The following is a 17631-nucleotide window of genomic DNA, read 5'->3' as shown; positions in this document are numbered from 1 at the left end:
ACACAGTATTTCTGTCATTTAGAGGCTTAAAAGGGACTAAATTAATATAATTTTTCTATAAAAAATAAATTCTAACATTTGTTTATGTAATGATTGAGTCATTGAATAATAATAGATTGTATTTATATCTTTAGATCTTAAAGAGCAAAAACAAAACAAGGAATCGCAATGAATTAAAAATGAACAAACCAAAATGAAAATAAATCCAAAGTTTTGCTTTAAAGAAATGTCTTAGTGATGTATTTGTTTTATTTTCTCTTTTATGACCCTCCATATAATTCATCCATTGGCACGGTGAATAATGTGGGTATGTCCCTTTAAAGCTTCCTTCTTCCAGTGCGCGTTACCATAGTGACCGTACTCAGGCAGAACTAACAGAGCGCAGATTGCTGCTTTGTTCTCAGACAGAGCTGGAGGATAACGGGAAATGGAGCGCTGGTTTCTTTGGGTCTCTCTGTTGCTGCTTCAAGTTTGTGGCTTCTGTTCGGCTGGTAAGACGAATTTAAAGTTACCGTAAAGACAAACAAAAGGTTTGGACAGTCTCATTTAATCTCGTTGCGGCGCCTCGCGATAACTTTTGATGACGGAGTCATCGATCGATTAGCATAGGAAGCTAGCTGGCTGGAAGCTAGCTGTTCTAGCAACTTTGTTGCTAAGTTTGCAGCAAGTATTTCCACTATAAATTTATCTTTATTCATTTGTGGTATTTACTTAAGATGTAGGAAAGGTCTGAATATATTTGGCACATCGAGATATGTCGATTTTAATTTACTTTTCATTCAAACTGGATTTATTTTAGTGTAGAAAAAGAGTCTGTCCTCAAAATCCGTATCTTTAAATGAGAAAAAATGTTGGAAGGTTCCTTTTTTACATATCTATATTATCTGTGTTTCTCTCTGACTGTGTTCATATTTATCTCTTTTGAAATTAGTTCAAAGTGTAGAAATGAAAAATATTAGCAATTTGAAAACATATCTTTGAATATTATGATGTGTTATTACACATTTTTATTGGTTGACTCAGGTAATGTAGCATGTGCAACTGGGAAATCACGAAACAAGAACACAAAAGTTAAAGTGGAAATTTACAACATCGGTCCAAAAATATATATATTTTTTTTTAGATAACACGTGGAAGGAAATACAAGAAAAGGTCTCAGCCGCTGTTAAAGGATACAAAACATGCAACCCTGTTAACTGCAGCTGCCATCTTGGGTGAATATCATCAATTGAATATTGACTTATTAATAAGGGAAATATATAAAATATGTGGTATGTTTTCTTTCTTTTTTTTTGTCCTAACTTGTATCTCAGTGTCCTCCATCATGACCTGAAGCCGTTTGAAAGGGGAATCTCTCAGGATGTCATGGCAACCACGGTTCAGAAAGGTGTGGGAACCCACTACCAGATCATCGGACACAAGCTGTACCGAGAGCACAACTGCATGTTCCCTGCAAGGTGCATGAAAAGTGTCTATTTATTTACTTAAATACTGTGTTTTAGGGGTTTACTAATGTAAAAACTTGCCTAAATCTGGTTTCTTGTGTTTTTTAGGTGCAGTGGAGTGGAGCATTTCATCCTGGAGGTTGTGGACAGGCTGCCTGACGTGGAGATGGTGGTGAATGTGAGAGATTACCCTCAGGTGCCCAACTGGGTCCAACCGGTTCTGCCCGTCTTCTCGTTCAGTAAGGTCAGTATGTGGCCAGTGTTTGTCGTTTGAAGACGCAGAAGAGTTTTTGAATTAAACCTGTTTTGTTTTTAGACGCCAGACTATCTGGACATCATGTATCCGGCGTGGACGTTTTGGGAAGGCGGGCCCGCCGTGTGGCCCATATACCCCACCGGACTGGGCAGATGGGATCTGATGAGAGATGAGCTGAAAAAGTACAATAAAACACTTTTTATTATGAATATTAAACACAATGTAAAGATGTTTATGATTGTTTTGTTAGTCTATTAAAATTACATAAAGCAACCTTGCAAATGCAGTTTTACTATTCTGTTGCTAAGTTAATTAAACACATGAAATGATGAAAGGTAAATATCATTCACACAACACTCACTCATTTATGTATGATCATTTAAAAATCTTTAGGATTTGTCGTTTTTCTTTTTCTACCAAAAACTGGATGATAAAAGTTTTCAATCTGCTGCTTTGCTCTCAACTAGACCTTTTTTTAAAAGACAATATTGTTTACAGTGATGTCATAATTCATTTTATTTGCTGTTTTGTTTATTTATTTTGAACATTTAAAATGTTTTCCAGTTCCAGAGTTAAATGTTGATTAGAATTTAAAGTTTGTTGAACTTTTGCTATGCATTCTTTCATTATTATGACATTATATTGCTTAAAAATAGTCTTAAAACAATAATTGAAATAATTATTTTTTGCTTCGTCCCGGTCAAGCAAAAAAAAATAATTATCATATCAGGTCTATTGATGTTCATTTTCATACCTCATCTACTTAAAATACATAAAATATAAATGATATTTTGATTTATTTTAAGTTGCTTGTGGTCGGTTGTGTCTCAAATCGGCCACTAGGTGTCAGCAATGTGCTTAAAGCTCAGAGAGAAATGAGACCAGCTTGAAAATAATTCTGGTGTTTTTGGAAGCAAACTGTGTTATTTGTTCATTTTCCTGAGATGCAACATGAAAAGTAATTCTGACCTTCAGGTCTGCAGCTCAGTGGCCTTGGAAGAAGAAAGAGAGCAGAGGATTCTTCAGAGGTTCCAGGTAACGGATATTTGCTTTCTCCATCCAGGATGCTTAATGGTTTTTGCAGGAGCTTAAATTTAAAATATATTTGAATGTATCCAGAACAGATTGTTGTTCAAAATAAATAAATAAAATCCAGTGATTTCAACATGGAAAGAAAAGATGTCCAAGTCGTCTTCTGTTTTGTTTTTTCCTGTCTGTAGAACCAGCGCTGAGCGCGACCCACTCATCCTTCTGTCCAGAGAAGCTCCAGATCTGGTGGATGCTGAGTACACCAAGAACCAGGCCTGGAGGTCCGAAAAGGTCCGACACGCAGCCACACCGAACCCGACGCCTCTTAGTTAAGATCTGCTGCTCACCCTTTATTGTTCTGTCTTTTAGGACACACTCGGCAGACCTCCAGCTAAAGAAATCCCTCTGGTAGATCACTGTAAATACAAGTAAGCATCTTTTTTAAGAGCATAAATGGTACAGTCACTGAAATTATTCTCTGAACGGAAAGTTTGCTGTTTTCTGCTAGATATTTATTTAACTTCCGGGGTGTGGCGGCGAGTTTTCGCCTCAAACATCTCTTCCTCTGCGGTTCGTTGGTGTTTCATGTGGGCGACGAGTGGCAGGAGTTTTTCTACCCTCAGCTCAAACCCTGGGTCCACTTCGTCCCGGTCAAACAGGACTTATCTGACGTCAGGTACTTTGTTATTTTATGCATATTAATGGGAAAAGAGACACAAATACAGTAAAACTCCCTTTAGTAGTGATGTCACATCCTGTGTTTGCAGAGAGCTGATTCAGTTTGTCAAAGAAAACGATTCTGTCGCACAAGATATCGCCTCCAGGTAACTGAAAATGTTTCACAATCACATTCTGGTCTGATTAAAGAAATAAATATATTGAGCATCTTTTCTCCTCACAGAGGTCAGGAGTTCATCCTGAACCACCTTCAAATGGGAGAAATCACGTGTTACTGGGAGAAGCTCCTGAGCGAGTTCAGCCAGCTGCTCACCTACAAACCCAAACAGAGGAGCAACTACAAACAGATTGTCCAGAAATCCGTCAAAACGGAGCTTTAAACTCTGATAGGAAGGAAAATGAACAATTATGAATGTATTTTCTGTGGTACGAATTTTTTATTTTATTTTTATTTGTATTGATTCTCATTTTTGGGGGCAAAATCAGTTTCAAAACTTGGTCCAGATCTTTCATGTATTTTTTATACAGTTCCCTAAACGGCCACTAGAGGGCTTGCACATCTACAGTATCTGTAAGATAATGATCTATGAAAAATCACTATTTATAGATTTTTAAATCAAGTTTATTTGTGCATCATATTTCTGCAACAGCAGCTCAGCATTTCTTTTTAAATAAAAACACAGTTTAGAAATAAAAACGAACTGTAAACAGGAAGTTCTTGATCTCAACGAGGTTTCTATCAGTATTTATCTCAAAGAATGATCAGCATAATGCTGCCACCACCAGGATTCACATTGTCATGATCTTCAGTGTCTTTCTTGTAATCTAAAATATTTAAAGGTGGGAAAATTGAAGATTTCAAGCAGACTGTTGATCATTTTTAAAATGAATGTAGCTGCTATTTTTGGCAGGTTTTTAGAACTTGAAGATTAGTGTTTCCTTTTACACAAAGTGTCAAAAGATAGCAATAGTTTCCATATTTGCATTTTTTTTTACACATTTCATGTTTTTGTTTTTAATAATAAACAGTATCAAGGTTGGTGTTCACCAGGATTTGACTGAATATGTTGTAGTATTCGTACTGTCCTGTCAGCTAGACCCACGTTTGGTTTTTGAATTTGTGAATTTGTTGCACATTATGGCTAATTTGTGATCAGAAATCACCAAAGATGCTCTGGTCATGGTCTGAGCATAATCATGGTTGCTTTCAAAGTTTCTTTCATTACAATAAAAATAAAAAAACAACTTTTAACCTGACTTTGTGTCTTTTATTTCTGTTTAGATTGGTGTCAGAAATCACTTTGTTTAATTTATTTTAGGCAAAATAGAATTTCAACCAATCTGCATCTACGTAAAAATATATTATCGTATCCTCTATTTTGAAAGTTGTATCATGACTGTAAAGCATTTTTAAGTGCTGTCCAGAGCTTTATTGAATATGTTAAACTTAGTCAAAAGGCCAATGTTTCTCATAATTTGCTTTTAGTGAATAAACTCAAGTAACATTATTTAAATAGGATATTGTAAACATATTTATTGTGTATCTATGGTACTTAAGCTGAAAAAACACAATATCTTAGAGTATTTTTATCTAGTTCTCTTAATACACTTGAAATAAAAAAAAATATCTTAACTTTTCAGAAAGATATGGGAGATTGTTTTAAGTCAATTCCTTAATATTTGTGACAAAATCTGTGAAATAAAGGAATTAAACTGGTTCTTTTTCATTAATAAAAAGGAATAATTTACACAACGGAAGTTAATATATCTTGCTTAAAAGTTAGTTTTGTTTAATTGTAAGTTTAGTAAGAAATTTTTATTAAAAACTAGACCAAACTACTATAATATTTTATATTTTGGCAGCATTGCCTCTGTGTTGCTGCAGCAGGGATTCGTTTAGTTCTCCGGCCACCAGGGGGCGCTTCTCTGCGGTCACTGCATTTTTCTTCAGCCAGAGTCAGAGGTTGTTTTGCTGCTGTAGTAGTTGAGCTTTCAGAAAGTCAATGTGGGATGACCGTCAGAAGGACACATGTGAGAAGAGAAATACTGTCATTTATGTTCGTGTTTTCCGGACGTCTCTAGTAAATAAGACCCACATTTTCCTGCTGCTGAATCCCTCCGCGGCCGCATCTTAACCTTCATATATGAAGCTAATGGGAAGCTAGCACCCCACACCGATAGCTTAGCAGCGCAATTGGCTAAACTATGTAAGTGACTTATAAAAAGTTACTAATTGAAGTGCTTGTGTTTTTGTTTGTAAAGACCAATTGTGTTTTCACGTTACTCTACGGGATAATGTAGAATTTTTTTACGTTTCTCTACGGGATAATGTAGCAGTTTGACCTGACGCAGGTGTTGATCAGAAACTGCTACTTTAGCTAAATAGAAATACAAAGGTAGATATATACTGAAGTAGCAAAATGAGCTTTTAAAATGTTTTTAGAGTAAAGGTTGATTTATTTTCTTAATGGTAGCAGTTCATTTTTATGTAGTAGTGGAATAGAAATATCATTTATTGTCCCAAATTGGGGAAATTAAGGTGTAGCAGCAGTGAGATGAAGGTAATCAAAAGCATGCTAACTCAAACTAAGCTAAAGTAAATTAGTAAAAGGCTGTACAATAAAGGGAAACTTACCATTTATACAAAATATTACTATACAGTTCATAAAATACTATATTCTAAGAGAAATGTGCTACTGAGAAGGGTTATTTTAAGAAGTGTACGAACTGTATTTGTCCATAAATAGATTAGAAGAAATTGGGAAGTTAGGGAGTAACCTTGCTAATAACCGCAAGATGTGAAGACTTCTTTATTTTGTTACTAGCAGTAACTTGAAGAAAAATGTAACATTTCTGAATTTGAAAAGTGGAAAAAAGCTTGAAAATTTCCAAGTTTATAAAGATGAAATTGTGCTAGACAAAACCCCTCAAATTTTGATATTAATCCCAGAAATTTTCTTCTAAAAAACGTGGAAATGTCTGATTTCCAGAAGTTGAAAATTAGCTTGAAAAATAAACCTAACAAATTTTTTAGATTACATTTTCAAAACTGCAGTTTGCTTGAGAAAAACTCAAAGTTTGAGGATAGTCACAGACATTTTGAGAGGAAAAAAACTTAAACATTTCTGAATTTGAAAAGTAGAAAATTAGCTAGAAAAAAAATCTGAACTTTTCACATTAATCTTATAAAATATTTTAGAAAGGCTGTCAAAATATCCAAGTCTCTAAAGTAGAAAAATTGCTAGAAAAAACCCTCAAAATGTGTCATAGAAATTTCTGAGTTTTAAAAAGTTTTAAATTTGTTAGGCAAAAGCTCAGAAATTTGGAGGTTAATTTTGGAAAATGTCAAGAAAAAAAAACGTAAAAAGTTTTGAGTTTCCAAAGTTGAACATTTGCTAGAAAAAAACTCAGACTTTGAGGTTAATCTCAGACATTTTGAGAAACAAGCAGGGAAATTTCATAGTTACCAGATTTTAACTATTTGAAGAAATTTTTATTTTCTAGAAAAATTCTGAAATTAATCAAATAAATTTTGAATTTTTGATGTAAATGTATTTTTTTATTTTTTTATTAGCACAAAGTGGATTTTTTGACTAGCTTATCTAAAATTTTAAATAATAAATAAATTTTTTTCATGGTATTTACTATTCATTTTGTTTTCCTTTATGTTTTTAAGTTACAACCACAAACCTTAATAGATTTTGTTGGGATTTTATATGATAGAGAAACATAAAATTGTATATTTTAGGAGAAATGTGCAGCAGAGTAATGTTATTCTCAGTGTAAACACACATAAAGGAGCAATTAATATTGAACCACAGAATTTTAAAGCTTCATTAATAAGCGCTAATCTCTAAAATGTCCTTTTACTCCACTTCTGCCAGTAGGCTTGGATACATTAAAGATTTTTCACATTTTCTGCTCTCTTTGTACTCGTTCTCGTTGCGTAACTGAGTGTTTCTGGTTCTGCTGCAGCCAGAGAACGAGCCTCGTCCTGCTCAGACAGACTCCAGCCTCCAGGGCCTGATGAGCACCGGCCCGTTCCAGGGCCTCGTCCAGACCGCCATGCCTCGCTTCTTCTGCTTTCTGCTCCCCAGGGTGGATGCAGCTGATGTGGCTGCTGGGCAGATGCCCCCCTCTTCCTCCTCCTCCTCCTCCTCCTCTCGTCCTGCAGCCGGCTCTCTGCCAAAGATCATCGGCAGGCCAGAGTTTCCAGATACGGGATGGCAGCGCATCAAGGACCTCTTTGATCAAGAGTCAGTCTGTTTTCACTCTCAGTTTGATTATTTTGTGGTTTTATTGTCTGTTTAGCATTATTTAAATGGACTTGACTCTTTTTGTGAATTCATAATCATAAATTAATCACATCAGGGTTTTCAAAGAAGAATGCCGAACATTTTTGAGGGTTGTGCAGAAAAACACAGAGAGAGAGACTTGTTCAGGATTATAACTCTTCTTTTAAAAATCACTTATTATGATGCTGCCACCATCTTTTTTATGCTTTCATAGTTTTCCTTTCTTCCTTTCTTTGTTTCTTGTCCTCCTTTCCTTTCTGGTATTTTTTATTCTTTCCATTCTTCCCTACATCCCTCTATCTCTCTTTCAAATCTCTCTTCTGCTTTTTTTGCATCCTTCCTGATGATTTTCCTTCCTTATTTGATTCCTTGTGTCTTTCCTTCAACTCTTTGTTTTTAATATGGAGCAGAAATTTGACTTTTTGAGTTTAAAAGATTCTGGTTCTTGATTATTGTAACGATTAATCAGAAAACAATAAATTGTTACGTTCTGCAGATTTTTAATTAAGATGTAAATAAACAAACATGTCATCTAATTTTTTAAGTATTGGCCGCATTTTTTACTGAATTTGAAACAAGTTGTCTTGGATTAAACGGATTTGCAGACAAATATGTTTTTGTCTTTAATGCAAAACGTATACATATTTATTTATTTAAAAGTTTTCTGTTCTGAATGTGTAGTCTCTTTAAGGAAAATGCATTTTGAAGACTCTATACTCTATTTAACGATTAATCGATCAGTTGATGATTATTTCAAGAATTGATTAATCGTGATTAATCGTTTCAGGTCTGGACGACTTTTTCTATTCTGATTGTAGTGAGAGGCAGAGACCCCCAGAGGAGGTGATGACCGTGGTGAAGTGCGGCATTCTGGGAGCGTTCGCAGGCTTCCTGTACGGCGGCCTGCCGGCTGCGCGCCTCGCCAGGCAGAGGTACATCCAGGTCAGCCAGGCGGAGCTGTACACGGGTCGCATGGAAGCCGTCGTAAGTGAATCCTCGTCGGAGTGTGAACCATCCTGACTAATCGGTTTTGATCGTCTGAACTTCCAAAAACGCTTTAGGGGAGATTTTAAGGATTTCTCAACTTTCCCACATAATTTTACCAGAAAATTTCTGTAAGATTAATAAGAAAGTGTATTTTTAAGATGTCATAATCTCTGATTTTTGCAGTGACGGGTAAAAAATGAAAGCATCGTCGTTTTGTTTCCTCTTAGCGCTCCGCTCACAACGCAGCGATCCGAGGTTTTCTACGGTACGGCTGGAGATGGAGCTGGAGAGTTTCTGTTATTGTCACTTTGTTCAGGTGAGCAGAATAAGTGGATCATTTCATAACACCTGAGGGTTTATTCACAAACAAGGAAATCGATTTGTAATTAAATCCTGCAGGACTCTTCTCCTTTTCCAGATTTGTTGAAAAAGTTATTTTTTCAAACTTCAGTGTATTTATTTAGGATATTTAAAATGTCTTCCATTTCCAGTGTTAAATATTCATTAGAATCTAAAGCTTATTGATCTTTGAGAATCTGTTTTTATGTTATTATTAGGATTATATTACCTGAAAATAGTATCAAAATGACAATATTATCGTTTATCACAATAACGTTTGGGACAATTTATCGGAATGAAAATTACAACCAAATTTTCTACATATTTCACCCTTTTGCTGCAAAACTGCTGCATAAAAATTACAATAAAATTAATTTTTTGTTGTATTTCCACAACATCTTGAAAAAATCAAGAGTTGTAAATACTTTACCAAGATGATCTGTGATAAATAATGAGGAAAACTAACAGACTGATAGTTTATAACAGACATTTTGTGTTCAGTTTGTGACTCTGCTCACTCCTCTCTGCTTTAGCTCCGTCAGCACCGGCCTGTCTGTGTACAGAAACAAAGACGCTGTCAGTAATTACGTTGCAGCTGGAGGTGAGATGCTTCGTTTATCTTATCTAACGTCAAAATAAAATATTCCACTGTTGCATAACTTCATATTGAAATCAGTTTTTAAATCACTGAGCGTTTTAGTGAAAGAAGCGGTGCCTGATGATGAAACTCTCTCTCTGTGTGCAGCTGTCACGGTCGGCCTCTTCAGGCTGAACCTGGGCCTGAGAGGCCTGCTGGCTGGGAGCGTCATCGGAGCCGTGCTGGGGTAAGAGCCGCTTCCCGTTTCACAAGGTTTTTAACTTGACACAAAGAAGAAGAAAGGACAAATAACTCAGTCTGTAGACGAGCAAAATGTGGTTCCTCAAATGACCAGCAAGAAAACCCTGCAGCTTTGTTTCCATTTAGCATAAAAAATGAACTTGCTTAGAGGAAACGCCAAATTTGAGATTCCTTTTACTAAAATGCACCACAGGAAACCATGAGACTTTTAATTATTTATTATTCTCTTCTGGTATATTCTTTTATTTGTTTATTTGATCTCTTTCTGTCCCTCTCATTTTCACTTCTATACAAAATATCTGTAACCCCAGGTTAATCCAGGAACAAAAATAATGGGAAAAATAATAAGACAAATTGAAAATAACTGCTGAAATTAAAGGAGATATTCACACTAATTGGTTGGAATGTAATATTTGTTCTGTGTGCATTAATTGGTGATAAAAAACATAAAAACCAAACTACAACGCCCAACTCAGAGCAACTTAAATCTTCTCTGCACTATTAAGCAATCAATAAAATATATTATTTTCTGTTTTATTCTAAAAGGTTTTTGAGAATGTAGCTGTATTGTAGTAGATGTATTTCACAAAATTGCGATTGAAACTCTTTGTTTGCATCACACAAGTTGTGATCAACAGCAGGATGTTACTACTGGCAGAAACGACAAATAAGACGACAGGAAGTTGTTGGATTATGAGGCTTTTTGTCGCCGTTTATAAAAAGTTGAGTTGAATCCAGTGCTCTTCTGTAAAATGGCCGACTATAATTTCCCCACAACACTTGTCGCTTCAATGTTTCCTCTTAAAATCTCATGTAACTGTTTATATCTGACGCTGCCATTATTTTTAATAACTTATCACATTTTATCTTTTTTTCTTATTTAATGGCAACACCGCAACTGTAAAACTGTGTTGTTGTTAGACAAATGCTTGTGACGGAGACGCAGCGACTGTTTTCATCTTGTCGTATTTCCACTCGTGCTTGTGAACAGTTTTTGCTGGAGAGCAGACGGCGCTCTGGCAGCCAGCTGCGCCCCTCGGCAGCCCTCTGCTGCCCAGCTGCAGCTTTGCCTCCATGTCTGCTCCCGCTGCCAGAGGGACTCATCTGCACTGCAGTTGGCCATATTTTTTTGGGTACCAGAGTAAAAAACGCCAGTCAAAGCATCATCTGCCCCCTCAACATGGACATCATATGATCTTGTATCCTCCTTCACTCCCATCTTCTGATTTCCATTTGTGTTGCTGACTTCACTCAGGTTGAAGCAGGTTGTGATTTAAAGGTTTAACCGGAGGATGGATTGTTTGTAGTTATTGTTGTATTGGCTCAGGACTGCTGCGTCCTCGGCAGTCTGTGCCTGAGCGGGCAGCAACCTGGAGCGTCTGATGTGAAGCAGGTGAGGTGGAAACGGGGCTGAGGGGTTATGGGAGGTAGCCGACTGCATCGCATCACGCTCCAGAGCTCCTGACAGTAATGGTGGAGAAGGAAGGGAGTCTGGGTGTTTGCTTGCTCTTATGATGAAATGTTCATTTCCAATTGGTTTAAACGGAAAGGAAACAGTAAAATAGGGCTCTTAAAGGGGCGGTAACGCGTAAAATGAACTTGTTTTTTTGTTTGTTTTACATCCTGTTACAATGTTAATTCCTACAGTGTTGCTTTGATTCTTTTATGCATGTTGGACAAATCCTCTAATCTCCATGGCAACCATTCAGCTATGAAAACGGCTGGAAAGACTTAGCCCCGCCTTCGAGACGCAGCTCCTCCCCCACTCAGCTCCTTCAGACTAGCCAGCAGCAATTAGCAAACACCTGGTGTTAGCTGAGCTTGTAATATGACCTACTTCTCAGTGGATCGCTGGTAAAAAAAAAAAAAAATTTAAAATTAAAATTTAAAGGGTTAATGGAGGAGTCATGTTGTGATAAGTTCAGAAACAGGAGGAGTTCTTAAAGATTTTAAAATGCTAAATCAGGAAGTAAAGTCATTTTTAACATATAACATTTTCATAAAAGCATGTAATGTAAATAAAAAGATACAATGTGGTTGGAAAATACATAATTATGCCCCGTTAGCACTGAGTTTCCTTTATTTTATTTTCTACCAACACACCTCATGTCATTATTCACCATATTTGTAATTAAATGCATCTCTCCACAGGATTCCTGCGGGTGCCGTGATCATCGGCTTGCAGTCTCTGACAGGAGAAACCTTTAGAGAGCGGAGACGGCGAGAACGACGAGAGCTCTACGAACTAAAACTCGCAGAATGGTAAGGAAAATATTCACACATAAGAGTGGATGTGTGTTGGACCCTTGTGTGTTTGTCTCAGGCCCAGTATGTCGACTTCACATGCGTATGAAACCCTAAGCCTGTGTTTTCTGTGTCGGTCCGATCAGGTCGGCCCGTCTGCAGCTGACCGATGAGCTGATCGACAGTTTGAACGTCAGCGTTCGGCCAGAAGAAACCAATAAGGACCTGGAGAAGATCGAGGAGCTGCTCAGTTTACCTCGCAACGCCGACAAAGACTCGAGCAGCCAATCACAGTAGCCGAATCACTTCCTGGTATTTTCCACTCTTTAAATGTCGGACGTGTTCTCAGTGAAGAGGTCAAAGGTTGCCTGGACTCTGGATTTGAAGACTCAACATGGAAGACATTGTAAAAAAAGAACATTATGGTTTAAAAAGTCTTTATATCCACTGGTGTAATTAATCATAAGAACTAGGAAACGTCCAACAAAATCTCAAAGTAAATATAAATATATTTACTTTTCCATCTTAATAAATTATTTTTAATACTGTGAGAATCTTATTTACGTGTAAAACAAATAACAGTCTTAAGGTTTGTGCTTGAAACTCTGGCTTTGCTTTTCAAAACGTTAGTCGTTTCATGTTTTTCCTTCCACTCAACTTTCCTTCAATGTATTTGGAAAGCTTAGCATCACCTTGTAGTAGATCAGTAAAAGTCAAAACTGAGTTTTCCTACAACTGTGTGTCATAACTTTTTATTAGCCAGAATCTATTTGGGAATATAATTAGAATTTCTTGTTTATTTTAAATATTTTCTTTACTCAGCTTCACTGCTCCTCACAACTGCTTAAAACGATGCAAAGTGAAAACTGTGGATAAATTAGTAAATGTCAACCAACAGTTTGGCAGTATTTTAGAGATTTAAAACCAAAAAGCTAATAATTAATGATAGATATGTTGTGTTTTTCATCGTTCAACGTTCTAAATGTCAAATCAGCTTCTTTTTAGATGTTCAAAAAGGACAAATTAATTTCTGATACATTTAGATTAAATTTTGCTCATCAATCATCATATGACTGATTAATCTCTTGTTAAACAAAGCACAGTTTTTCCTGAGACGTTCGTTTTGTCTCCTCTTCTTTACGTGTCTTAAAACCTTTGTAAACTCATGTTTTCGCAGTTGGCTTTTCTCTGCCTCCTGGGGGCTTTTTTAGCAACTAGGTCACACAAATCTTCGGCCCCTGGTGTAAACAAGATGCGACTAATCAGCAGCTGTGGCCCCGGATGCAGCGGCTGACGGACCGATGTGTAAAGCTTCGTCTGGATAGAGATGTTGACGTAAATCCTTCACACAGCAGGTATTTGTTTATTTACATCTATATCATCTGTATTCTCTGTCTTTTAGGATTATAGTAATAATTAACAAACTGTTATAGTTAAAAACAAAAACATGATTCTTTGCAGAGTTTCCACCTCTGTTTCATTTTAAACCTTGTATTTCTAAGTTCTTTTGAGGGGAAAATAGCAAAAATTGTTGATAAATTAGCAATGAGCGCCCTCTGGTGGTGGTTCTCTGGAACTTGAGTATCGCTTTAATTTAACTGCTTGTTAATGCGGTTTAATAGAGATGCATTTGCTTTCTAATGAAGAAATTAATTTGCATCTTTGGTTTAAAATTTGTATTAAGTCTTAAAATGATTTTAATGCAGTGAAAAGTTTAGAAAATCCCATTTTATCCCAACTTTATTCTGTTTTTATTCTGCTATTGATGACTTGAATTATGGCAACACAACCCATTTATTTTAAGACTTAAATGGTTGGATTTGTAATATGTGTAATTTGCAGAAGAGTCCAGGATTTAAAATCAAATCAAATCTATTTTATTGATCCCAAAAGGAAATTAAATGTTGATGTAACTCGTATTAATTCAGATTCTTCAAAGAGTTGTCATAGGTAGCGATGGCTTTTCTCTGTTAGTAACCACTAACAGAGAAAGGTGTGTTGCAAAAGAAGCTAGTTGTTCACAAAGTGCTGATCTAATAGAAAGTTGAGTGGAAGAAAAAGGTGTGGTTAAAAAAAAGGAAGGTGTGCCATCATCCAAGAGGCTTCACCTGGAGTGAACTGACGCATCAAGAGTTTTGAAGCCAAGTGTGACGTTTCCACAGTCTGTGACGGACTGGGAGCCGGATCATCTACTGGTTCTGATCCACTGGGTTTTCTGAAATCCACCGTCAACTCGGACATCTACCAGGACATCCCAGATCTCTTCAGCCTTCCTCCTGCGGAAATGCTGATTTAATTTCCCAGCAGGCCACACTGCCCAGGATACCAACAGCTGCTTCAATAACCTTTCAGTTGATTGATTGATCGGTTGATTGATCTGACCTGAACCTCATAGAACTATTGTCAACAGGAGCAATGCAGATGACCCGAAGGCCGTTGTCAAGGAAACCTGGGCTTTGATACATAATTCTCACGTGACATCACACTTCTGGGAACTTTTTAAGTGGCAGCCATCTTAGTACTAACTTAGTATTTGAACTATTTCTCACTTTGTTCCTCTCTAATCAGTCGATGCAGTAATTCACGTAAAAGGAACCCCAACCAAATATGGAGTGAATAAAAATTAAAAAGCTTTATTTTTCTGTTTAGAATCTCTAGTTTTTTAAATAATATTTCATTTTCTGCAAACCATAATGACCAAAACTCCAAGAAATGAAGTTTCTCTGCATTCAGATGAAAACGTTCCACAATTTGAATGGAGATGTCAAGTTTGCACCAAGTTGTTGATGGAAAACTCAACTTTCCAAACATGTTGAAATAACCAGTGAGTGAATTTGGAGTCCAACTTTTTGTCACAATTAAATATTATAATATACAGTTGAAACTGCTGGCTCCAAAAGCAGAAATCATAATCATATTTTCATCCAAGCTGTTTTTAAATCATAAATCTGTTAAATGTTTACGAACTCCCACAAATCAGCCGTGAATTTCTGCTCCAGGCTGATCACATCTGTTTTAATTTTCCTGTACCTTCTTGTAAATGTGGATGAAGCAAATACAGACACCAACAGTTTATATTCAGAAATATGAGGGCAAATAAAGTCACACAACCACAATATAACATTTTTGGCAGTTTAATTTAGAAGATTGTGTGTTTCTATTTAAGCCCAGTCCACAAATCTTCACAGAAATACTATGAAACCTTTAAGTGTTTATTGGTAAAATCTATGTTTTGGTTTAGTTTCAACTAATAAAGTTTCATAGGATCATATAAAACAAAATATGAAAAGGCACTTTTGTAAGAATGGCTATAATTATTCTGTGGTTCCTCCTGTCAGGACAAAATGAAACGTCTAAATCAAACGTTACACTGCAAAAACAGGAGGATAAATTCTCCCAGAGTTTATTATGATAAATAATATTGTTGTTTTGAGATGATTTTCAGGTAATATAAACTTTAAATTCTTATGAACATTGAACATTGGAACTGGAATACATTTTAAATCTAAATAAATAAAACAATAAATCCAATTTTCTGTAAACAAAACTGTCCTTCAGAAAAAGGTTCAGCTGAGACCAAGTAGGATTGTCAGATTGTAGTCCAGGATCTACGGCGAGTAATAAAAAGTCCAATTTACCGTCATAAATAAGTGCAAATATTTCCAAATTAGTACCACAAACACTTTGATTTTTTTATTGTAAAGATCCTGGAGGAACTGAGAAGATGTTAAAAAATATTTAATTTTAAGAAATCATTTATATTTTAGCCGTTTGTGAACAAGATTTATCACAACCGGCCCTTTAAGAGCATTCGAAACACCATTACTGTAGAGTCTAACGGGCCACAAAAAATCCTACTGGGGGCCAAATTTGGCCCCCGGGCCTTGTGTTTGATACGTTTGGCTTAAAGCGACAGACTTAATCGGAAGATAAAAAACTGTGTGACCAAAACAGTTGAAGCTGTATGAATCCTTTAGCCAGTAAAAACTGTAGACTTCCTTTAAATCTCAACTAAAAACCCACTTGTTTAGAGTTTTATTTGAAACGTAATCGATTAAAATGTATTGACAGAATCTGACTTGATATTGTTTTTATTGTTGATTCTATGTTGCATTGTGTTTTTGTGTTTGATTTGATGTAAAGCACTTTGAAATGCCTTGCTGCTGAAATGTGCTATACAAATAAAATTTGATTGATTGATTTGATTTGATTGATAGATTTCTGCAATAAACACAGTTCACATTTGGACTCGTTTACAGGAAAATAAGATTCCTGCTTCTCCCGTAGAGCGTAAATAAAACGATAAAATAAATCTGATTCACCTGGTAATGACAGGAATAAACTGTTCTCTTAATACTTTTGTTTTTCAGCTGGAGGAGACGTTTTCCTGGAGGAACGGAGCGTCTAGGGATCGTCTCGTATGTAAGAACTTGTTAGGACAGAACCAGCACTGCAGAGAGTTCAGTTTGAGCTCATTAAGACGTCCTCTTGTCTTAAAGTCGTCAGACCTCACAGAGCTCTAAATGCCACAACACATCGGCTGTAATCACTCCCGGCTTCCTCACGTCAGGTTGCAGGTATTTGCACAGCTGAAGCAGTCGTGCCAATATGTTCAGCCTCTATGATGTTACAATTGACTGGCTCAGTCCTGTCACTTTATTTTCAGAAGTTGGTTTAACAGAACAGGTTTTTTTTTTATCTCTCAACCAGAACCAGAAACAGTAATATGGATAAATTGACAGAAACTGCAAGATAAAGTTTTAAAACTCAACATTTGCATTTGTGATGTTATAGGTGGTGATTGATGTTAGCAGGAAAAATCACTTTTTTTCACTTTTTACACTTAAAATAAAACAAAAGTAACTCATAAATAACTTTTCTGCAAGATTTAGGAGCTTGTTTTAAATAAATAATTCCTTAATATTCATGAAAAAATACTAGTTCGTAGGCAGACGAGTAAAGGAGACGCAGGTTATTCCATTTCAGAAACTGTGTGGCATTTCAATGTATTACATATATCTGGTGTAAAGTTTATCAATATGTCACAAATATGTCACACATTAAGACTTTAAATTGTGGACCCGGCTCTGTTATTATGGGATTCTCTACAGAATATTTACAAGGTGAGATAACAAAGTCCAGAAGTGGAGAGTCGTTCAGCTGAAGCTTTGAGCTACTTCCAGCTATTTAGGAAAGTTTATGAAGAATGTAGACGTGGAGAACAATCAGCTTTTTCAGGTCCTGAAACAGAAAAGGTTCAAGTATGTTTTTGTCATACATACTTGAACCTTGTATGGTTCATGAACTTTACATGATCATGTAGCTATAGGATTTTAACGCTTTAAAGGTAAAAAGAATAATAAAGAGTCTAATGTATACATGTGGTTCTTAAAAAATGTGCAACACAGTGATTAAGCGTTTAAAGAAAAGTTTTTTTGGCAGTGTTCATCATAATGCACTCCCCGTCACCTAGCAACCCCAGCAGAGCCTAGCATGTGACCTGGCAACCCCAGTGGTGCT

General features: G+C 36.2%; 2 protein-coding genes across 4 annotated transcripts; both read left to right on the top strand.

Annotated features, from left to right (window-relative positions):
• Positions 1 to 343: 343 nt before the first annotated feature.
• Positions 344 to 4660, top strand: poglut1 (protein O-glucosyltransferase 1). Of its 2 annotated transcripts, none has more exons than XM_044110083.1 (11): positions 344 to 491; positions 1124 to 1214; positions 1314 to 1457; positions 1554 to 1689; positions 1762 to 1883; positions 2677 to 2736; positions 2922 to 3021; positions 3100 to 3158; positions 3239 to 3406; positions 3498 to 3554; positions 3632 to 4660. In XM_044110083.1, exons 1-11 carry the CDS (start codon positions 428 to 430, stop codon positions 3786 to 3788), a joined length of 1158 nt encoding a protein of 385 aa, XP_043966018.1. In that variant the 5' UTR covers positions 344 to 427; the 3' UTR covers positions 3789 to 4660. The 2 variants fall into 2 exon arrangements, with proteins under 2 accessions (XP_043966018.1, XP_043966019.1); XM_044110084.1 differs by having other exon boundaries at positions 441 to 530; positions 3632 to 4636.
• A 659-nt stretch (positions 4661 to 5319) lies between these two features.
• timmdc1 (translocase of inner mitochondrial membrane domain containing 1) lies at positions 5320 to 12657 on the top strand. Of its 2 annotated transcripts, XM_044109479.1 has the most exons (8): positions 5320 to 5439; positions 7384 to 7664; positions 8522 to 8687; positions 8918 to 9006; positions 9563 to 9630; positions 9775 to 9853; positions 12019 to 12129; positions 12258 to 12657. In XM_044109479.1, the coding sequence occupies exons 1-8, from the start codon at positions 5419 to 5421 to the stop codon at positions 12406 to 12408; spliced, it is 966 nt and encodes a 321-aa protein (XP_043965414.1). In that variant the 5' UTR covers positions 5320 to 5418; the 3' UTR covers positions 12409 to 12657. The 2 variants fall into 2 exon arrangements, with proteins under 2 accessions (XP_043965414.1, XP_043965415.1); XM_044109480.1 differs by lacking the exon at positions 5320 to 5439 and having other exon boundaries at positions 7387 to 7664; positions 8491 to 8687.
• The last annotated feature ends 4974 nt before the right edge of the window (positions 12658 to 17631 follow it).

The sequence above is a fragment of the Gambusia affinis genome, linkage group LG24 (assembly GCF_019740435.1).
Source record: "Gambusia affinis linkage group LG24, SWU_Gaff_1.0, whole genome shotgun sequence".
NCBI classification, from domain to species: Eukaryota; Metazoa; Chordata; class Actinopteri; order Cyprinodontiformes; family Poeciliidae; genus Gambusia; species Gambusia affinis.
The sequence above is the reverse complement of the archived record's forward strand: the minus strand, read 5'-3'. Positions and strand labels throughout refer to the sequence as shown.

What these genes read in the sequence shown, in the direction of transcription:
- poglut1 (XM_044110083.1), top strand. Translation starts at nt 428, where the DNA reads ATGGAGCGCTGGTTTCTTTGGGTCTCTCTGTTGCTGCTTCAAGTTTGT. An exon ending in TTGTGGCTTCTGTTCGGCTG is followed by an intron (nt 492 to 1,123) that starts GTAAGACGAATT and finishes ATTTTTTTTTAG; the next exon opens with ATAACACGTGGAAGGAAATA. An exon ending in AACTGCAGCTGCCATCTTGG is followed by an intron (nt 1,215 to 1,313) that starts GTGAATATCATC and finishes CTTGTATCTCAG; the next exon opens with TGTCCTCCATCATGACCTGA.
- timmdc1 (XM_044109479.1), top strand. Translation starts at nt 5,419, where the DNA reads ATGACCGTCAGAAGGACACAT. An exon ending in GTTATTGTCACTTTGTTCAG is followed by an intron (nt 9,007 to 9,562) that starts GTGAGCAGAATA and finishes TCTCTGCTTTAG; the next exon opens with CTCCGTCAGCACCGGCCTGT. An exon ending in GAACTAAAACTCGCAGAATG is followed by an intron (nt 12,130 to 12,257) that starts GTAAGGAAAATA and finishes CGGTCCGATCAG; the next exon opens with GTCGGCCCGTCTGCAGCTGA.